This window comes from Rissa tridactyla, chromosome Z (genome assembly GCF_028500815.1).
Source record: "Rissa tridactyla isolate bRisTri1 chromosome Z, bRisTri1.patW.cur.20221130, whole genome shotgun sequence".
Classification (NCBI taxonomy): domain Eukaryota; kingdom Metazoa; phylum Chordata; class Aves; order Charadriiformes; family Laridae; genus Rissa; species Rissa tridactyla.
The window spans coordinates 4674050-4697370 of NC_071497.1; the positions used below are offsets into that span (position 1 = coordinate 4674050).

Here is a 23321-nt window from a genome sequence, read left to right on the forward strand (position 1 = left end):
GGAGATTAGGCTTGTGCTACTTACGGCGAGATTTTCGGAAAAGCCATTATGCAAGCTAAACTTCAGATAAACAGCACTGAAACCCAGCCTCAATGTTGGTGTTGAGCTCTCCTAGTAGACTAAACCCTTCCAGCGTGGAAGATGACTGTGTTCCTAGCGCAGAGCCTGGACTACCCTTTGCGAACGCGAGCAGGGAGTGAGGACGTGGCACTGTGCCTGCTCCTCGTGGTGGCAGCCACAGCGACAGGGGCAGGGGCAGGGTGGCTGTTTTACCACGATAAGCCACTTTTAAGTGACTGTCCGATCCCTGACGCTTTGTGCCTTAAAAACTTATCACGCACAGGAGTATCGTTCTCAGGCTCACTGAGCGGTGCCCGTGTGTTTGAACTACAGACATGTAATACTTACAGATCACAAAACTGAAGAACACTGTGTGATTTTCTTAAGTGATTGTTCTCAATAATTACAACTTAGTTGCTTCAAGCCAAACAAGATAACTTGAAATATATGGGTTTTGAGATGAGCATAGCTATTGATAAATAACCGTGTTAAAAGAAAATAGTGTTGTGGGAGTGGAAATGAACCAATACAATCAGAAGTAAACAGAAAGACAGTATTTCTGCATTAAAGCTATATGCTCTGACATTCCTGAAATGAGGTGCTATTAAAGAATTATGAAAGTAAATAGTAAGATGCTATGATCAGGCAATATAAGAATATATAATGACAAAAGTAACTGTATTGAAAAATTAAAAACCCACAAACAGGACCTGGACTTGGATTGTTAATTGCTCTGTTTCTTTGCTGAGCAAGAAAGGGAGGAATAAGGGTGATCATCCTTGAAGAAGAAAGAGCACTCCCCCTTCCTTCAGTGTGTAAAGAATTTGCGACAGACCCTCACTGCCTGTGAGTGAGTGAATATACCCCTGTTCCAAAGGCTGCAAGGAGAGAGCCCAGAGATGTGCTGAAAGATCTGCCGGCAGCCTGTGAAACCTAATTGCAATAAGAAATACTTTGAAGGGTTGCTCACAGTTCCTTATGTGGGTAGCCACAGGCTAATTCTGTAGACAGTCAGGTGCCACCTTTACACTTATTTTATTACGGTGTGAACGCCTAGGCTAAAGTGAGAGAATAGTTAGTTCAAGAACTGCTTTAGAAACATTTAAATATGGATCTTATTATAGCAACAAAACATAACCGCAGTGTTGGTGATCAGGTTAGTTTGCCATGTACTTAGTTATGCACTTGACTCAGCAGTAAAGTATTTGCATGAAATGTAATGGTCTGTGATACACAGGTCAGGTTTCTGTTCTCATGGATGTTCATTCTACATCTAGGTGAACTCATCTATTTCTCCATTTGGCTGAAAAAGCATCTCAGATTTCCAGCCTCCCTGATTCATAGCATGTCCTTAGATTTCCAGAAATGTGTTTTGCAGTGTTTTCTGCGTTGTCAAGTGGCCAAAGAGACACTTCTTTATTTTCAGCTTCTGCCTGGGAAGCATCATCTCTGTCCCAAAAGAAATCTGAGCCCAGTTGCTGCAGTATGTTACACACGTGCGCATTTTCAGCAATAGTTGTGTGCACCTGCAAATACTCCACATAGAGTAGATTGTAAGGATGTTCCAAATGTTATATGGCACTAGCCCAAGGGTTAGACACAATTTTGACTGCTTCATCCGTGTAAACAGTTCATGAAGGTAACTGGCATTACTTGGCATGAAGACTGGAAGAGAAAGAGTTGGTTTATAATTCTTCCATGATGAGGAACAAGAAAGGAGCATGACGAGGACACCCTGGGGCAGCTGGAGGCTGGGAACAGCAAATGTTCCTGGGGGCGGCAGGGCAGGGCTTCTCAACCAGGACCCATCTCACCATCCCAGCCAGGGATCAGGGCAGGCAAGGGGGCAGCCAGGGGCTGACCCAGCCCTGGGCATCACGCACCTCCATCGGGATGAGGATGGGGATGGGGATGGGCCAGGGTATCAACCCTCTATGCCCAGAGATATGGCAAAACTGAAAAATGTGAGCTACAGAATAGATAAGTTACTTTCTTCACAATATACTACATATAGAAGCAAATCATAGAGACAGTTTCCCTTGGGAAATTTTATGAGACCATTTACCCCCGCTGCAGTGGAAGCAGTGGAGATTTTCTTGGTTTCCAAAATGAGATCTCACTAACACAGAACTTTGAAATGGAATGCACAGCATAACGTTTAGCTTTGTGCAGTCCTAGTGCACGTGACCCCTATGTACACCTAAATGGTGTACGGTATTAGCAATATTTTAGTGACTCACAAATACTGTCTTTTTGTTTCAGCACAGGACAGCTGTAATGCCGTTAGAGCCCTTTCCATAGCTTTAGACTTAAAGAGCAAGAATTTCCCATTAACCGTTATACAACCTGCATGGCAAGAATGGGTGAGTTAGAGAGAGACCTGGATATCAGCGTAGTCTTCTAGTGTTGGAGGAATCTTGTATGAATCTCTAACTTTTTATTTATACTATTTCTAAATCATTAGTTTCTAAAATTGTAATGAAGACTTAATGAGGTAGTTTTCTCCTCATTCTCTTCCCATTCTTCCAAATGTCTATGAGTTCACAGCACTTTCATCCTCTTTCTGAGGAGCTGATACTTCACAAGATGCTTGAGAATTCTTTCACACAAAGTCAGTAGGTTTTATATACTCCATGTGTCTGAGCTGGCTCCCAGTAATTCAGTAAAGAAGGTCCATTAGTGTAATGTTGTGGGAATGGGCAGCTACTTTAACGTAAAGATTTTCTTTTTTCTGGGTAAGCGTATCTGCAGATTGGTTTTCTTCTACCGCTTGCATTTAGTAGAGGTCACATACAGTGAAATGACTGGCGTGCAATATGTGAGTAAGAATCTTCAATTATCTCTTTTTAAAATTATGTTTAGGTGAACACCAGTATACAGCTTCCTGGCATTAGTGCTTTATTGTTGGTATCTATTTTTTGTGGGTGGTAAACCATTGCCTGTTCCAACACTGGTTTTAGTGTTGGAATTTACACGTATTACTTTACATATTACTGTAATTTACACATAAGACATAAGGGATAAAAAGAAACCCTTTCATTGCCTTTTAATTACTATTAGGAACAATAACCAGTCCTCCAGAATGTGGGAGAATGAACTGAAGAGTGCAAAACTGAGTGTAAATTAGCAAAATTTCTATTACTGCATTGATTCTTTATATACACATATATTTTGAAGTGGAGGTAAATTGTAGCATAGTTGGCTCTCACGTTTATATAGATTCATTCTAAATTTAATAATTCTTTTTGAGAGGCTTGGTGGCCAGTCATAATGTCATATATACAGGATGTGCATTTAACATAATGCAGTAAGACACAGGAAACCTCCATGAAATAGAATGTACATATTCTACGTGGAAGAACTATGATGATTTCCACAATTTCAATATACTTGTTGGAAACTTGAAATGGCCATTAATATTTATTGAAACTCCTTCAAGAATTTGAAAGCTCTTTTCCTGTAAAAATTAATGGGAAGTAGGCATCCCAGGGTCCTAAAAATCTTGTAAATTCTCAACCCATATGGTCACTGAAAAGCATTAGAGTAAATGAAAGAGAGATCAAAGAAAGGACATATAAATTGAGTGTCTTGTTCTTCATTCTTCTAGAGCTCCCATAGAGTTTTTTTCATTCAGTATATTTTTATATTTTTGAAATCACAAATTAAAAAGAAACAAGTAGGGACATGACAGGTTCAAAACTTCAGGCAATCAAAGTACAAAAATTTTCAAATTTTTCAAGACTTAAGACTTTGAATCATGACAACGCAGTTCAAGAATGCTGAGAGATATGGAAATTAAATTATTCTTCCCTCATTTGTGTTGTCTTAACACGGGGAAAGTTTCCGGGCTTTAATGCTCAGTACAGAATTATTGCCTTGGCTCTAAGAATATCAAGAATTGCAGCCACTTTGCAATCACTGTAATACCAATGACCAAAACTACATGTAAAGTACAGGTCTTACTAATGAGGGATGAAAGAAGAGAAGTAAACTTTACTCTCTGTCCTGTCTTGAATACACTTGTACCCTACTTGTACCCTTAACATCTTAAAACGGAAGTCACCAATTAAGACAGCAGTACATGAATTTGTAACATAGTTCAAATCGTAAGTTTCCATGAGTAAATGAATATTTTTTTTTACTAATTCTTCTTAACTGACTAACTACTGGTGCACAAAAATAACTTTTCTGGGTGTTTTTAAAGCGTGATATTGCGGGCATTAATCATGCAGTCAGTACTTGGACAGAATGCCTTCTAAAGTCAATGGCACTTGTGCCTAATTGCAGAATGTGGGAACATGCCAAAGAAGAGCATTCTATGCTCAGAAAGCATTTGTCTTCGTATTCTGCCATTAGTCCAAATACAAAGTCTGGCACTGCATTTCATGACACGTGCTGCTCCACTAGGTCTGTCTAGAAACAAGCTCTTTTCTCTGTAAAATATTTTTATTCCTTCAAGTCAGTATAACAAACAACACGAGGAAAAATTATTTTCTCTGAAAACTTCTTGAATTGAAAATACTGCAAAATTACAAATTCTGACATATGCCCTTTAAAACTTGTGCATCTACTGTTTTTATTTTCATTATACATTACAAGTTATATCCGTAATGTTTAAGAATGTTCTATTCCAGCAAAAATATGGCTTTTAACCAAATAAAAATGTAAAGCCAACTTGCTCTAAAATCCATCTGTTTTTCATTTTCTTATAATCTATAATCAGGAAATCCATTCATACATGACATATAATTTTTGCGCTTTCAAGTGGATAGTGGAATGCGATGTTCTGCATACAGTCACATCTAAATTGATAATTGTCCAGGCAGAGTGTAATTTTAAAGTATAGGATGAAGGAAGGTTTAATTTGTATATTAGAAGTCTTATACATCTTTTTGCCTCTGAATGTAAATGAGGCCATTCTCTTCGGTGGATTTATTTGAAGGTGGCACAGCTGCCTCAGAGGAGGCCACAGTTTTTTGAGTAAAGAGGATACGGTTTAAAGAGCTGGTTTAAATGCAGACTCTTCTTAACTGTAAACCGCATGCATGCATTCATCATTGATTTTCAAATGATGGGTTTCTGTATCATTGGTTTAAGGTCCACAGTCTTACATTCCTGAATCCACATTATACCAAAGAATAACAATTTGGTGGCTGGAAAGAGGAACGGTTATTATATGGCTCCAAAATGCTAGCTGGCATAATATGCCACGAACAGCAGAAATCTACTGGTAAAGAGAAGATTGCAGTAGTTCTTAAAAATAATTTGATGTTCTAAAAATACAAATGTAAGAAATGTTACCACTGCTCAGAATATTTTACATCAGTAGGTAAATAATGTAAAGTTCGGACGAAAGTTTCTGAAGTTAGATACGGGTGCATTCTTTCTCTTAATTCTTAATAGAAAATTATATTTAGTGGATCTTTTGTAGAAAATGGGAGTTCGTTCTTTTAAGCGTTTTTGTTCTCTGAATCACAACCATAGAAACAAACATATAGATTACAGTGCATGGTGTTTTGTTAAATATCTCAGGTTTTGTGTTGTAGAACTAAAAAAAAAAATACACTGCTTCTTCAAACAGCTTCATTTTCACTCTCTGAACAAATGCTTGTCATACAACAGATTTCACAAGGCAGTCTTACTTCCTGTTGGTAAAATAGCTCCTGTATGAAACCAGCACCAGAAAAACACTACTTTTGCTTCAGTTTCTTCTGTTGATCACTCCTCCACATCATTACTGCTTTTCAGTGCTCAGTTTGTCAAAGATCAACTTTTAAAAGACACTACAGTTTCTAAAAGAAAATACTGTTGTGCATTCAAATTCCCCTTCTTATTTCTCTGCCTCTCATAACACATAGCATTAAGGAGAGCATAATATGTAGCAAATCCATGTTGAGAGCAATCGTTCATTTAAAAGAAAAAGCCTACTGACACAAAATGGAAAATTCTTAAAAGTGTCCTGCTATTTTAGCTTGATAAGTGTAAAATACACTTTTCTTTTCATTAACTCATTTTATCTCACTAACTGTAAGATATTATTAAGGAAATAAACAAGCAGATTAACTATGTGAAATATTTTAATACAAAATTGCTGAAGTAATCTGAGTGTTTCTAAGTTTTCATCCTAATTCCTTTTTGCAAAGGCTTGTGAGATCATTATAATAAAAAGCATGTGAATAAACAAGCCATGCCAGACCTACGACTACAGGTATCTCACAAATACAGGTCAAGCACTTTGTGCTTCTTTTCCTGTGTCCTAACCCTAGTGGTCACAGTTCAGGGTCTCCCAGAGCTTGAAGTGCTGTTTTTGCATTTAATAGCCTTTGACATAGTGTTTTTTTTCCCATGAATTTGATGATCTTATAAATACAATTAGCTGATGTGCTTGCAGATAAAAACGTGATACAACGTTAATCATGCTTGGACGCACTTCATTATCCTAACTAGAAGACAGATTCACTCTCAAGTACTGTCATTTTTATACCCACTTCGTAGATACCCATGGATACCCACCTCATGGAATTTCTCAAATTTAGTTCTACCCATTTATGTCCTTTAGGGCTGTAAACCCCATTTCCCATGTGAAAAAAAGTGAGATACTGAGTTCTTCCACTGACTTAACGACTACAAAGGAAATTTGAAGGCCCAGGGCATCTAACTCATAGGACTGTGCCACGCTCACTAGCTCATCTTCCCACACTATTTCTAGGTTGTGTCCTTGCGTTCTTGGTATTTATCCATGGAAGTTTTCTCATTTAGCCATGAAAGTTTTCTCTTTCATTTTCGTACTATTCCCTCTCTATGACTGGGCAGTTTCCGTATCTCTCTGGAGCCTGTGCAGACAGAATTTCAAGGCTACACTAAAAAGCCATCTCTGTCCCCAGACTTTGTGTGGGTAAGAGGTAAAATTAGGTGGATGAAGTAGGAAGGTCTCATTTTCAGTGGAATGGTAGGCTAGTAACCTTACGGATATACAGTTGTCATTGCTACGTAGTGAGAGAAGGAAACCCTTTTCTAAAAAAGGCAAATGAAGCGTTTGCCTGTCAGAATTGTTCCTGGGGCCTGCATAAAGCAGCAGAGAGATGAAGATGAAAGATATGGTGGTATTTTCCAAATAAGGTTATGCTCTTGCTCCCATTGACTTTAGTGTTGACAGAATCAGGTCCAAAAAGTGTGGTGAAAGAGAGCCAAAATCTTTGAAGAATCTTCCTAGCCCTCCCCCTGCCTTTTCTGGAAATTATAGCCTTGCTATACTCATCCTTTGTTTAAAAACAAAACAAAATCATGACCTGGAAAGGGCTGAGTCAGGCAAGGCAGAATCCTCTGTAGTTGTCGAGAAAACACAGCAGAGCTTGGACATTTTTTTTAAGCCATAAGATTGTCTGACTTTCCTGATTCTCTTGTAAGGCAAACGTTAGATCTTGGCTGCTTTGAGTGCACAGTATATTGTACTAGATACCATAGCACTGTAAACAGAGTCATATAATTAATTTCAGCACATCGTGGGGATATCGGCTGCCATGAGAGAAAGCATTTTAAGACCAGTTGTTCCAAATATGTCATATGTTGTATTTTCCTATAAAAATACATTACATGGCACCGGTATTTACACTGAATTTTTTTTACTAGACATTTTTAGTTTTTAGTCCTAAGAAATGCAGTGGACTTTATAATCATTCTCTCTCTTTTTTCTTTTCTTCTTTTTTTTTTTTTTACCTAAACAGGAAATGGATATGGCAACCCCCGCAACTCGCCAGGTCTGCTGGTCTCACCTGGCAACTTGAACAAGAATATGCAAGCAAAATCTCCGCCTCCAATGAATTTGGGAATGAACAACCGTAAACCAGATCTCCGTGTGCTTATTCCACCTGGCAGCAAGAACACAATGCCATCAGTGGTAATGCATTTTCAAAGCTTTTTTTTTATGTCCTTCAGATAAGAGATATTTAGGAATTTCAAGGCCTGCTCAAGCAGCTAAAATCAGCAGAATAACAATCCATATTCTTGCTTGTTTGGTCTTTCTGTCTAACCTTAAGGCTTGACTTTGAGCTGAGGATGTAGGCAGAGCCTGTTTGATTGCTTTTATGAAGTCATATTTACTTCCTCCCTTTTTTCTCTTGAGTTGCAAAGTAGGAACTGTGTCCTGCACAGTCTAAACTTCTGCACTCTCTTTCCCAGTAGCTGGAAGAACCTTTCCTGGATTTGTTATAAAGGCTGAATTTAACCCTGAGTATTCCTAACCTACTATGTTTTTTCTTAAATATTTAGCCACACAGACTCTCAGCAGATGGCAGATTAACTACAAATAAATTAATTTGAACTCTATCACTGTGAGCTCCAAATTTTGTAATGATAAGAGGTACTAAATAGAGCAGCATAAAAAGGAGCAAGAAACTGATGTATCTCCTGCCAGGATTAACAAAATTTAGGCAGGCTATTATGCTAAAAGGTTGAATCATGAAAGTGTCATGTGCGTATCTTGTATTTCCCTTCCGAAAGTTGGTTAGTGGTTGTAAGTAAATCTTTCATGAGTGATTTAACATTAAAAGTGAGCTTAATTTAAAAAGACTCTCAATGGTAAATTTAAATGACACTACAAACACATTTTCCCATTATGTAACAGACACTATTAAAACAACTTCCAAGATGGCTACTTTAGCTTGACGCATAATAAATTAACTTTGCACATCAAACTAACCCCCCCACACCATAAATGTGATGCTGCCTCCTGAGAGGATAAGTAACAAATAGTCTCCTACAGGGCAATGCTCAAAGTCGACCAAGGCAGTGACAAACTGTCTGCATCAAGCGATTTATTCCAAGGTCCTTAAAACTGATACTTTCCAGGGGATTCTGTGAATGTTCAGGTCTCCTGAAGCCAGGTATAGCAACACAGTCTGCAGCCACTGGGGCTGTGGAAGAAATAATGAATTCTTAGAGAAAGTCTTGTTCTGAAAACTGGGTAGATTGTCCTCGCAGTTGAAACAAACATCCCATTAGAAGGACAAAGAGGAGCTCTATGAAGTGTTATTTTTCCAAACTTTGCTCAGAAAGTGTTAAATTTGCTGCCCCTATAAGGTGAAGCTATTCCCTAGGCTAGAAATCTGCATCATGGTAAATATCTATATTCACTAATTTTTAATGCTCCTTTCCTATGCACTCAGTCTGAGGATGTTGATCTGCTTCTGGTAAGTGGTAGTGATGTTCATCTTAATAACGAGGAAGAGAAAATCAGTTATTTAGTATGATTGATACAAGAAAATCAGTTCTTTGGTACGATTGATACTTGTGTAGGTGAACTGTTGAAATAAAATGGAAAACTTTACCATAACTATTTTGTGAACAAAAAGGTCATCATAAGTTTTGAAATTTAGCAATATGGAAGGCCAGGTGCAGTTGTTGCGCACATTCAAATTATGCATGCTACAATAAAGCTTGCTGGTGTTTTGAGAGCATGTAAACTTGTGCCGTTGAACACGGCACGGCCTCGTGGCATTTTTTTGTTGGCTCTCTGGTCGTTTTACCCTGCCACTCACAGGATTAGAGTCCTCTGGTGCAATTTTTACAGTTCAACATCTTACCGCCCCGGAGTTAAAGATAAAACGTGTAACTGCTGAGCTACCTAACGCTCTGGAGGTTTGTTTTATTGCGCAAAAATGAAGTAGTCAGAGCACCATCTGCTGGTAAGAGCTCAGTGCTCAGCAATCTCGGGGTGACCCTCACTTTTCAAAGCATAAAAGCCAGTAGGACTGGGTTTGGGGTTTTTTTCTTTCAACTTTTTTTTTTTCCCCCTTTTTTTTTTTTCATTTGAGTGAAAAGGAAAACAATCAATGGGAATGGAGTTTACATACTTCATTTGTTTTTCACACGATCTGTTCTTCTACCCACAATAAAAGCAATCTTACTTGTTACTAGTTCAGTTACCTAGGAGATACTGATGTAATGGGTTACTATGGTGACAACTGGTCTCTTGAAGGCTTGTAAATGATAGGGTTGGCAGAGTTCATAAAAGCCACATGTTAAATGATTAATTTCTAGAAATTTGTGTCAGCCTGTATTTCTCATGCACAAAACATACCCAGAAAGCTAATACACTCAACTGACTTAAAACTAGTCAATAATCTGTTTATTTTACTTACTTTAAAAGAATCAGAGGATAAATAACTCCCAGTCTGCTCAGTCATTGGCTACTCCAGTGGTTTCCGTAGCAACTCCTACTCTACCAGGGCAAGGGATGGGAGGATACCCATCAGCCATCTCAACAACATATGGTACTGGTGAGTATGGGTGCAAGCGTAATGCGGGGGGGGGAGGGAGCAAGGTGCTGGCAAATTCTATCTTGGTACTACTCAATTAGCTAATGTTCATTGGGAGAAACTGAAAAATTCATAGCTGATGCACTTTTGCACTTCATTTACTGATTTTGTATCTGTCACTAACTTCAGATGTATCTATTTAAAAGTTAGCTGTTTTGTTCGAATGGAAGACTGCTTTGATAGCTTTCTTTTATTTGCTTTAATAAAAAATGTAACTTAAAAGGCATTTCTTAATCCTCTTAATGCAACAGGTAATTTCATGTAGTTGAGGGCCCCTTCCTGATGTCGTAAGGGTAGCGGGAGCAAACAGTTTCATCAGCTTCAAAGCACAGTTCAATAACTTCGTGGGCTACGACATGGTTCCCTGGGAGAGAGGAGAGACTAGAAATGAAGCCTCAAGAGATTCTTTCCAGTCCCATTGCACACTGCTGCTGTGTGTACATGTACAGTATGCTGGCGTACAGATCCAGTGCTCTTACAGGAGACGTGCGTTGTTCAGACACAGGCTGCCTGCTGCGTTCTGCAAGGAAGACTGTAACCAAAATATTATTAGGTTTTTCAAGTCTTTGCCTGTGTGCGAATGTATCTGTAGTTATGGTGGATATACAGGCTAAGAATGCTTTGGATCTTCCAGATCCAGAGAAGCCCTCCTAAATTAGAGAATAATTATTAGTGCATTATTTGCTCCCAAGTTAATGAGTTGAGGGAAGAGGAAGATCTACTTTTTCTGCTGCAACTTAATGTGATTGGTGTAATTAAAATTAAAAGGCTTATAAAATGACATGTGAAAATTACGATGCTAGTTACTGTTTAATTTCTTCCTCTTTAATTCCCTTTTAATTATTGTCTTTTCTCTTTTCAAATCTAGAATATTCTCTGAGTAGTGCAGATATATCATCTCTCTCTGGGTTTAATACAGCCAGTGCTCTTCATCTTGGTTCTGTGACTGGCTGGCAACAGCAACACCTACATAACATGCCACCATCTGCCCTCAGTCAATTGGGGTAAGCAGTGTTTTCTTTATTTTATTGTTCTACAGTGACTTCACTCTCCCCAGTAATAGCAAATCTGAAATATATCAATACAACATATCAGCACAGATTTACTATGTGTAAGAGCTCCATTTTCCTAAATAGGAACTACATATTTCATGCCTTTGCTATGTAGCTAAAATGAAATATTCTGCGTCCATGACATTTTCTCAGTAGTGTAGTAAAGACTACTGTTCATGTTTTATTGTTTATTTCCTTAAATAGCATTTTATTTCACGACTAAAGACCAACCTAAACACTTATATTGTGATGTTGCTGTATTTTGCCATTTATGCTTTTTATTTCCAGTTACTATAGCACAAACATTTACAGTAAACTTGAAAATTTTTTAAATATTTGTAATTACCCAAGAGTGACATAATGATTTGACCTGAGATTAAGCCTTAACCTTATATAATAATCATGTACTCCCTTCTGCTCAGCTCTGACATTCAAGTTTCATTTCTTTGTAAATGCTTTCTACAAGCAAATAACATAATTAGGCATAAGAACCGTAAGACCACAAAAATAGTGATTCGCCTGTGTTGAGGAGGATAGGTATTTGCACCCTCTAGTGGCTAATTTCAAGACATTTGTTCCAGATGGGTGAAGCACACGGCTAAATCATTTCAGGATTTTTTAAAAGTGTGAAAATTCACACAGGGAAGTCACCTAATGCATTCTTGGAAAAACAACCTATTGGCTCATTGAAGTGAAATTTAAGAGTATGATTTTCAAAAATCCTGGTATCTGCAGTTTCTATTGAGTAAGACCATGGTCATTCACCAGCACACCACACGTAGCCTCAGGTACAGCTAAACATATTTGAATTTTAAAAGTTTTCATTATTAAAAAAAACAAGCTGAAAACAAAAACAGCTGTAGTGTATTTATGAGGGGAGATTTAATTCACATACATTTGAAAAATAAGCTCCTTTTTTTTTTTTCCAAAAAGAGGTGTTGCACATAAGCACTATTTTTTTTGAATGATGGCTTCCGTAATGTCAAATTATTTAATGCTATAAATGTGGCTTAAACTTCAAAATTCTCCTTCGATTTTATCTAAGCACTTCTTGTGACTTATCTTGATTTCTTTAGCATGTACAGATGGTTCAGGTTTTTAAAGGACAGCTATGGAAGTGTTTCAGAGGAAACAAATTTTTTTAAAGCTCATTTCTATATAAATAAGCATATACAGATATTAACTACATAAAAACATGCAACTGAAATAGTTGCTGTGCTAGAAAAAATAGTCTTGATACCTTTCTTTTATGCTGCTTCTATTCTCTTTTTGAGTTTGCACTGTTTCTGGGGCAACGTTGAGGCTAACTGTACAACTAAAGACATAAAGTCTCAAATAAATTGAAAACTCACATATTAGATATCAATGTATAACCTTACAATAAGCTGATTGTTTTCAGTGGTGTACCAAAGAATGTAATAAGGCTATTTGGTTAACCAAAAAAAGTATAAATTAAATCCTAAACTAACTACATGCCTTTTCATATATGTCACACATCATCATCTGTTTCTAATTCATATCACAGAATGTCGAATTGTAATGGCTGTGGCTGGTGGAATACATTCTGAGTTGCTACTTTTATTATTATTCTTTCAGTGATTTATAAATGAATTCAGCTATGAAAGCTGCTTCACTGACAGTTCTGGAGAAGTCTTCTGTCTCTGCAGAAAATCATAAGCGTTTCTTTATTTTATTTTAGTCACTGAGTTGTACATGCAAAAGCACTTGTGCTAACCTTTGAATTATTTAAAGAACGTGAAATTATATAGAACATATTCAGTCCATGTCAACCTGAGGTAGAATTTGCAGGAAGATTAAAACAATCACACAAAATTATAGTCATCCCCAGGTATTTGAGAAATTACATCTAGAAAGGGTTTGACAGCCCAAATTCCTGTGCTGAGTGAGGTCATATACTGTGAGAGGCTTGTTGAGAAAACAGAGTTACTGGAGGAGACATCCTAGTTCTCCAGCAGGTTTTGTTTTTCACTGAAGCCTAAAGGTGAAAACCAACTCTGCTTCCTCAGTGCACGGCAGAAGTGTATGGTTAGTAATAGGATAGGATATGGTTAGACGTATTAACTTGCTCCAGATAAATCACCAACAATTTCAGCGGCACTGTCAGAACCATCTTTAAGATAATTGGAGAAGATCTCTACAGCCTAACTCTTAACACTTCATGTTGACTCTGCAATTAGCAACCACCCTGGTGCCAGTGGGCTTGAGGGCAAATACCTGAGGACTGGGCGTAGTTCACTTTCCCTGTCTGCACAGCTTTTGGCCTTTCGCTGAGCCTGGTGAATAGAATAACAATGTGGAGCGTGTTTTGATATGACTGGGACATTAAAATAAGTCAGATTTTTCAACTTTTTAGGTTAAAAAGCAAAGTAGTACTTTTCATGGTCTTTTTAACTAGGTCTACATCTGGAAAAAAATGCACACAAATTATTTTGCAAATCAGTCTCTCCTAAAACTTTGGGATTTTGTCTGAACATTGCTGCAGTGTCTCTTACAGAGAGGATTATTGCTTATTTAACATGGACCAGAGAGTCTACCAGAAGTTAATTGCTGCTAACCAGAAGGGAAGTCCATCCACAAATTTGAAATAAATGATCTAAATTTTTTGGGCATGAGTCCGTTATATGAAAAATGTTCTCTTTCATCCATATTTCCCAGTCTTAGAGAGAATCTTTTCTTCCTTAAGTGTCATCCATGGGTGAAATTTCGGCTTTCCTAAAATATAAGAGCAAGCATAGAAACAGTATGTCATCTGAAGAATCTTCAGCATAGATAATGGTTTACGTAAAAGAAGTTTCTACAAACTTCTACCCACCTGAACAAAAAAATTGTCCAAATTCATGCATGCTGTTGACTTGTTCTGTGACACTTACGTAGCAAGCTTATTACTTAGCAACAATTAATTTTGATTAGGTAATAGGCATAGGGGTAAATATTCTCCATTGCACTGTCTTTACTGAAAAATTTAGATGCAGTGACATCATCTTTTGTGAATTTGTATCAGTTCTGCCAACTTCCTTGCTTGAATAAAAGCCTTATATATTTAGCATTGAGCCTTTTTTTCTTATGCCACCATTGTAAATAAGATGTTCCAGTGATTCAGTTTCATGTTATTCTTCATTTAGAAATTTCTTTTTGAAGTGTGGACCTTTGTGTGTGAGAGCTAATCAAAATATCTTGACACAGAAACTCTTATTCTGCTTTTACATTGATCAAAAAATGTGAAAAAAAAAAATTTGCTTTTACCTGAATGAAAAAAAGAGGGGAGGGAGGAAGGTTGCATTGCTAGCAAGTCAAAAATATCCTCTATTCCCCTAATTACAGACTAGCACATCACTAAAGTTAGATAACTAGATTTCACAGTGAATTTTCAATGGTTCCTTAAGTGTATGTTTATGGGGAAAAATTATATGAAGTGAGGAAGTAAACAAATTTAGAGAAGCAAGTGTGGGCATAAAAGGTATGTGAGGCTCTTTCTTCCTCCAATAGACCACTTTCTCCCTCTGTAAAAACCTCTCTCGTGCATGTCCACGTCCTCACTCGTCGCCTCCTCAGACCTGCACGTCTGTCAGTGCATGCTGAGCTTCCACACCAGTTGGAGATTCGAATAGGTGGAGATGCACACAGAGCCGATCTCACTGCCATCAGCAAGGACTAAAGCCCCTGGCAAGCTTCTTGCGTCCCGACTTGCTGCCCACCTCTCACGCAGCAGAGCTGTGTAGTTGTTGAACCCAGACAGCAACCAGCATTTCTCCCATGTGGCTGTTGTACTCTAAATAAACATCACATTTTCACTATACTGGTCTCAGTGGGAACTGCTGTGTAAACTTAAAACATTACTTTCCGTCATTGTCCCTATAAAATTAAAAGTTTTCATACAATGTATGGAAAAAGGTGATTATGTCAACACGAGTGGACTGCATGGCACTTACTGAGTGCTTATAATTATACCCAAACCTTTGAAATCATTTGCTTTATTTTCTCTGTGGATTTTCTATATTCAAAACCTGTTGGTTTTTCAGTGAACTTGGTGTAGGTTTCAAATGATGAAAATAGGGCATGCCTGGACCAAAATAACATAGTTATATGGAGCAACAGTGCAAAATATACATTGATACATATAGATAGAAACAGCTGTTTCTACACTCACACATAGACATACAGGAGAAGAAATCATTTTGTACCAGACAGAATTCTCATCTTTTATAATACAGCTTCTATTCTGCAGGCCAGTCCTCTCTTCAGAATACAGGTCTAAAAACTAAACCGAAGCATTTGCTATTTCACTATTGACATCTATGTGTAACAGTAGGTTTCCCTTGTAATCGACCATTTTAGCTCACATGAGATTCTTGTAAAAATGTTTCAGAAAATTTTAATAAAATAATGTAAATTCTAGTCACCAACAAAACAGATTTTAGCAGAAAAAGACTATATTTAAAAAGAAAAAAGTGATTGATGACACAAAATAATTGTTTTAATTTGTGTTGTTTTAAACCTCACAAATTTAACCTGCCAAAGTGACGATTTCACCTTTTTTCAATTTACAAAAAAAGTATTCAAAATGCAGATCAACCTGTAGCATTTTTAAAACAGCCACAAATTTCTATGCCAAGTGTTTACATAACCCCGCTGACGAATCACAAGGAATCTAAAGAAAAGTCTATAGAGATGCGTTCTCATACTCACTGCTGAAACGCTATCAAAATGCGAGCGTTGCAGTGTAGCAATACTAGCTGTATTTCATCGAAAATGCATCTTACCCCTCTAGATTTGTTCCTTTGCAGGCTGTCACACAGTAGAATGCAAGTATGTTCCATGCAAACAAATTTGCCTGAATATGGTTGTTTTTAACTAGCATGGTTTTTTAGCTGTCCCCAGCTTAGCAAAGTGACATGTCATCTGCTCATATCAAACAGTTCTAAATCAAATCCCCAGGCTCCGCCATCCTGTATTATGGGACTTTCAGGTTTAGCTACAATCTTGGCATCTAAAATCATATGTAATTTTATCATACGTGCTAAACTGGCAGCCTGTTTTCCCAGGTGAAGTCCTAGCATCTCCTAAGCAACTGAAAAATAAAGTCACTGGAAATGAAAAGCAGAAAAAAACCCAGGAATGTATTTCTAATTCTTGTTGGATTCTTTTCAACAAGTTTTTAGGAAAAGAGTGGAATATTTCACTAAATTGGAATGACGAAGTCTGATATTTACAGTTTCTGATATGTGTTAATTTAATAGTTACAAAAGCAAAGAAAATGTCCTGTTTGCCAAAAAAAAAAAGCCTACATTTGCTAATGTGAGGGCTGTTACTCACTAACTTATGTGAAGGATCACTGCAAATGTTGATACACTCACCTGTATAGGAATGAAGGGTAGATAAAAGCACTTGGAGGTAGAACATCCTGTTTTCTCTGTTTTCTATGCATCCATAATTAAAGACTGAAATAATTCCTGATAAAGGCAGCTGGTATCATTCAATATTGAAGCCACATAGTTCCATTTCAAACCTGTCAGAAGGAAAAAAAAACATTTTGTCTTTCATCAAAGTTATAGTGAATGTTGTTTAAGTAAAGCTCAACTCCCGGTTAACAAGATATCAGGAAAAGTGGAATACTCCGATGAATAAAAATAACACAGCTAAACTTAATTGTTTCTTCTATATGTTTAAAAATTACTTCCAAATCCCAATATTTCTTCTGCTAGCAGTAAAAATGCCAGCACATCCCTTTGGGTTTAATATCTTCCGAGCCCAAGTAGCCTGTTGCCCCTACTGCCTTCAGCTGCCCCCGGTATAAATACTCACGAGTAGAAACCTTGAAACTGTGTCTCTGGGGTTAGACAGTAACTGGCCTAGCAAATGGTCCCTGAAGTGGAACGTAATGTGAAGTGCATGTTGAGAACTCTATTTTAATAACCAAGAGAAAAGTCAGGTTTTACCAGGAGGTGGTGCTTTTGTACAAAACATCCTGCAGATGCAAGTGTGATCTCATTTCCCCCGTAGAGATAAAGCGCATTCTGGATATTCACTCTCCTCCCTGCCTGTTTCAGCTTCCCTCTGCCACTGCCTGCCCACAAAAACGCACAGAAAGAAAATGGGAGTTACGTATCTTGCCTTTGAAAAAGTTGTAGCGTAGCAGTTTCTCTCAATGCTTGGAGCATCCTCTGAGCTGGGCTCTCCTACAGGCCAACAGTACAATCCTCTGGCATCTTCCACTGCTCTTCAGCTTCTCTTGAGTAGTTTATTCAAAAGCATTCTAGATTGAGTTATGAATTCAGATATTTAAACCATAAAATCGTATCTAAATCCTTGCCTGCCTGTGGTATGTTATTAATGTCAATCCTAGGACCAGTAATTTCAACTCTGTTCTTAAAGGTATAAAATGTACCTGGCCCAAATTTTTGCTCCTGTTTCACATCTGAAGTCGCGTGCCAAAATGAACAGCAATAAAAACAGTTGAGTGCATTCAAACTAATTGGATTAGTGCCAGCAGAAAGTCCGTGCCTCCCCGTCTCAGCCGGTGCATACACACACACAAGCATTAGTTGTAAAGAAACCTGCAGGTGGTTCCAACAGTGCAAAGGCTCGCCTTCCCAAATTTGTTGTGACACTTGAGTCAAAAAAAAAGAGAGAGAGAGAGATTGAAAGCCAGACCTCCTTTCAAACCGAGGGCACGTCCCGCTCAACCACGGTTGTTGTGATGCTTTCATCTCTCTGAATTTGTGGATTCCGCCCAGAAAACAGTCCTCGCGCTTTCCGCATGGGCTGGTCCTGCGCGAGCCTTTACACTGGTGTTTTGTGTGAGTGTTTGTGCATATCTGGGGGCTCCATGCCTCCTCCGTCTGTAACTGGGTTTCCTTTCCTCCTACAGAGCTTGCACTAGCACTCATTTATCTCAGAGTACAAATCTCTCCCTGCCTTCTACTCAAAGCCTCAACATCAAGTCAGAACCTGTTTCTCCTCCTAGAGACCGTACCACCACACCCTCGAGATACCCACAGCACACGCGCCATGAGGCGGGGAGATCTCCCGTTGACAGTTTGAGCAGCTGTAGCAGTTCCTACGATGGAAGTGACCGAGAAGATCACCGGAACGAATTCCACTCCCCCATTGGACTCACCAGACCTTCGCCGGACGAAAGGGAAAGCCCCTCTGTCAAGCGCATGCGGCTCTCTGAAGGATGGGCGACATGATAACATTATTACCTATTAGTTGTTTGTTTTTTTTTTTTTTCTTGCAGTGTGTGTGTGCTATACCTTAATGGGGGAGGGGGGGTCGATATGCATTATATGTGCCGTGTGTGGAAAAAAAATAAAAAAAAAGTCAGGTACTCTGTTTTGTAAAAGTACTTTTAAATTGCCTCAGTGATACAGTATAAGGATAAACAGAAATGCTGAGATAAGCTTAGCACTTGAGTTGTACAACAGAACACTTGTACAAAATAGATTTTAAGGCTAACTTCTTTTCACTGTTGTGCTCCCTTGCAAAATGTATGTTACAATAGATAGTGTCATGTTGCAGGTTCAACGTTATTTACATGTAAATAGACAAAAGGAAAACATTTGCCAGAAATGGCAGATCTTTACTGAGAGAGAAAGCAGCTGTTATGCAACATATAGAAAATGTACAGATGTTTTGACAGACCCAGCGGTTGGGTGGCCATAAATTGATGCTAGAAAGAGAACGGGTCACCTGACATACCGAAAATGCTCACAAACATGCAGGCGTATCATTAGAGTATGGCACTCAGTTTAAAAGGATCAAAACATTTAAAGAGGACCATACTTGTGAAAATGTTGAGTTCGAGGGCTAACATATTTAATTTTAAAAATTCTGGGTCTGCATCACTTATTAAATAAAAAAAAATATAAAAATATGTACATTACATTTTGCTTATTTTCATATTAAAAAGTAAGACAGAGTTTGCAAAGCATTTGTGGCTTTTGTAGTTTCCTTAAGCCAAAATGTGTTCTTTTTTCCTTGATAGCTTCGCTAATCTTTTAAACAGTCCTTAAGAAACAAACAAAAAGGACTTTTTGTATAAAAAGCACTACCCTAAGCCATGAAGAACTCCATGCTTTGCTAACCAAGATAACTGTTTTCTCTTTGCAGAAGTTTTGTTTTTGAAATGTGTATTTCTAATTATATAAAATATTAAGAATCTTTTAAAAAAATCTGTGAAATTAACATGCTTGTGTATAGCTTTCTAATATATATAATAATTATGGTAATAGCAAAAGTTTTTGTTATCTTAATAGTGGGGAATTATATTTGTGCAGTTGCACATTTAACTATTTTCTTTCGGTTTTCTTTTACTGGGTATACATTTTACAGATCCAAGTCAACCGTTGAAAGACTGATCTGTAAAAAAGTTAGGATTTACCCATGGTGTAACAACTTAAATCATTTTAATACAGCATTTTACAATCAGTTGGGTGAACTGCGATCCATTGTATATACTGATTAGTTCTTTCATGCTGTTTTGTGCATTGTAACAAGTTAAGGGCCCTTCTATTACTTAATGTCCTGCGTATCTTGTAGTTTTCCATGGGTTCAATGACGAAGTGGCATAACTTGGCCCTTTCTCATTAATGAAGCTGGTATTCTGCCTGTCAGAATGGGGTGTACAGCTCTAACGGCTGTCAGTTACGTGAGCGCAGGTGAATATTTGCCGAAGCAGTAGGGAGAGTTAAAGGGAGGGATTGGCACGAGCATGCCTATTATAAAGATTACTCCCCTCTCTCGCAGATTTAAAACTCATCAATTAAAGGACCATTCAAGAGGTCGATTGATCTTACACAGCCAATATTGTCCACCAGGTCGCTGGTTCCCATGGACCTCCACCGTCACGTCATCTCACAGTGGGCACGTTGTTGAACAGCGCTCACGGTGTATTTGCAAGATTTGCTTCAGCGTACGGCATCCACGTTTTCTCCCGCCTCATATTGTTCCTTTGAATAAAATAGCTTGACCAGAGGGAATTTCTGGGTATCGTTTCTTTAAGTCCCTCCTTGTCCCTCTTGTTTATTAGAAGAAAACGATGTTTTCAAATGTTTCAGTTTAACTTTTCTGTTGAAGGGAAAAAGTGTTTAAGCAAAATGTTAGTGCCATAGTAAATCTGTAATATTCCTCCTTTTTCCAACAGTCCTTCCAACTCTCACCTACGTGCATTGACACTATGATGAAGGATAGCTGCGACAGCTAAATATCGACACAGAATATTTTGTTAAGGGAAATCCACACTCAGTTTCCCACTGACACATGCAGTTGCTGTGCACTGCTCAGTGACAGAGTGTATCTCTCTGTGGTAGAGAATGATGAACAGACTACAGCATGCATTAGGACATACGTTTTTCACTTATCGTGACTTTATAGAAGCCTGCCTTACAGGCACTCTCAGCTGTGCAGGGGCTAGTGCATATCTGGAAACTCTTTAAGCAGAATACTGTGCTACGAATGCATCCATCTTATCTTGTGTAGCAATCTGCAGGGTAAAGAAAAAGATACGCATGTTTAGAAAAAAAAACACAAAAAACCCAAAAAAAATAAAAAAAACACAAAACAAAACACAAAAAAAAAGGCAAAATGGGGCCCATAATTAATTTTAAAACACAAAAAAACTGTTTTTGAAACCACTTTCTTCACCTTCAGACAAACCTATACGCGTATTCTCTTCTGAGAATTTTAAACTTTGGTGTGTCAAAAATATGCAAATATATCACAAATGTACCTTGTCATTTCAAGAAAAAATACAACTTTATCAGTATTGTAGTAGAAACTTGTCAGTGGGGAAGGGGATTTGGTCTATTGATATATGAAGAATAGCCATATTAATAGTTTACCTTGCGATTTGCCTCAGCAACGCATGAAAAAAGAAAGATAGCGTATTTAACGAAGATGCAGTGTAATATATTACTGCAAGTAACTAAGCAGAAAGTAGCGTGAAACGTATTGCCTGGGCAATTTATATTAACTCTGACAGTGATTTTTGTATAAACACAAGTAGAACAGAATCACGTGAAAATAAATGCCAGTCATCCCTCTTGTTCCTGCTGCAGAGGGCAACTAACTTATACTGGCAAAATTGTGGGGGATAATGCATATTTGCAAACTGATCTAATGATAAGAAGCACAACTTTGATTGTGAAGTCACTTTCTGTAAACTATAACTGTCTACCTTTCTTGTTCCTTTATCTGTACCTTACCATTTATTGTATTTGCAAAGCTAATTTGGGTTTATTGTGTGATTCCTTTGTATTTAAGGAGTTTGGGGCAGAGCCCTGAAAGAGTATTAACATTTACTTTACCTTAACCCATGCTATATAATGTTTTAGGCAACATTCTTAATTGTAAGTTCAAACACCTGAAGTGGCATTCTAGACAACTGCAAGCATTGTTATAGCTAAGCTAACCTCTATTAAAAGGTGTTGTCAGTTAGTGTTTAATTGCTGGTGACAATTATATGATATACCCTATCTGCACAACCTGTATATTGTATGCATTGAGCCATTCGCAGTAAAGCTTTTGTCATTTCAGTGTTTTTCGAAAGTTGTGTTTTATAACAAAATGGCTTATATTTTTCCCAGAAGAGGAATTTAGCAGTTTTTAATGAATAATATAAAAAAAAAATATCTGTTGTCCTCAGATCTTTTTCAGGTAAAGCTAGCATAAGAATAAAAGAACTCATAGACTGTTTTCAAGGATGTCAACCCTTTTGTATTGTATGTGTTATCCTATATACCCTCTTTTATCTATAGTCCTAACAGAGCTGTTTTGTTTTCCTTCTTCCTTCGCCTTGAAGGTAAATGCTTTGTAATTTTTTAAAAGCCACTTGAAACCTCAATAAAGGCTGTTGCCTAAACATGGCATACTTCATCTGTTCCTGTTTGTGCCATCTGCTGTGATGTCGTCAGTTATATGGCATTAATTTCCTGCCACTACAGGTCTCTTGAAGGACTGATGGAACATTGGTGTCTGTTAGAATGCTTCAGACTGTAGATGTAATAAAAGGCTTTTGTTAATATATTTTAACCAAAGATGTGGAGCAATCCAAGCTTTGAGCCACAGACCTTCTGCATGAAAAATAGCTGTTTGATTATTTTCATAATCAGGTGTTGCGTTTCTACCTTCCCTGCTCATACCTCAGACTGATCCGTACCTCAGTTTGATTCAAAAAAAGGTCAGTTAAGTAACTCATTAAAAAATAAAAACAAAAAAATGCAGTACCAGAGTCTTTTGTGGAGTAACTAATATCAGACCTGGGTTACCGCAGGCATTACACTTGGATTGCTTCAGATGGTTTGTTGTATCCTTTTTTTTTTTCTTTTTTTTTTTCTTCTCTTTCATGGGGATTTGCTTCCATAAAACAATGGTGATAACAAAATAGCTTGTAAATGGGAGCATACAAGCATTTGCAACAAATATTAAAGTAGAGGCTCACAGCGGCATAAGCTGGACTTTGTCGCCACTAGATGACAAGATGTTATAACTAAGTTAAACCACATCTGTGTATCTCAAGGGACTTAATTCAGCTGTCTGTAGTGAACAAAAATGGGAAAATTTCAAAAGATTCTCCTGCTGGAAATAAGGTATAATTTGTATTTTGCAGACAAATCAGTAAAGTTACTGGCTTTCTTAGTGATACGGTGTCTGTGGTGCATTTTTTTAATTTTAAATCATGTTCCGTTTTCACTGTTTTGCACTGTAACACATGGAAGAATGAGCACTTTAACAACCGGCAGATACCTCGAGGTCCCTCTGCCTGTCGCTTGTGCTTGATTAGGAAGCGAAGCGCCTTTTTACGGTGCCCTGAGCATATCGGTGCCTCGCAAACCTAAATGCCCCACCACACATCGCCCCACCAAGGCAGAGAAAC

The 23321-nt window shown here is 37.8% G+C and overlaps 1 protein-coding gene across 20 annotated transcripts in view; it reads left to right on the forward strand.

The window, feature by feature from the left end:
- MEF2C (myocyte enhancer factor 2C) overlaps positions 1–23087 on the forward strand; it is a 140669-nt gene extending 117582 nt beyond the window's left edge. For 15 of the 20 annotated variants that reach the window (XM_054186952.1, XM_054186953.1, XM_054186972.1 and 12 more), the window contains 4 exons: positions 7785–7957; positions 10208–10337; positions 11245–11380; positions 18318–23087. In XM_054186952.1, the coding sequence (XP_054042927.1) occupies positions 7785–7957; positions 10208–10337; positions 11245–11380; positions 18318–18639 (761 nt within the window). In that variant the 3' untranslated portion in view covers positions 18640–23087. The other 5 variants (XM_054186967.1, XM_054186969.1, XM_054186966.1 and 2 more) reach the window with 2 other exon arrangements.
- The last annotated feature ends 234 nt before the right edge of the window (positions 23088–23321 follow it).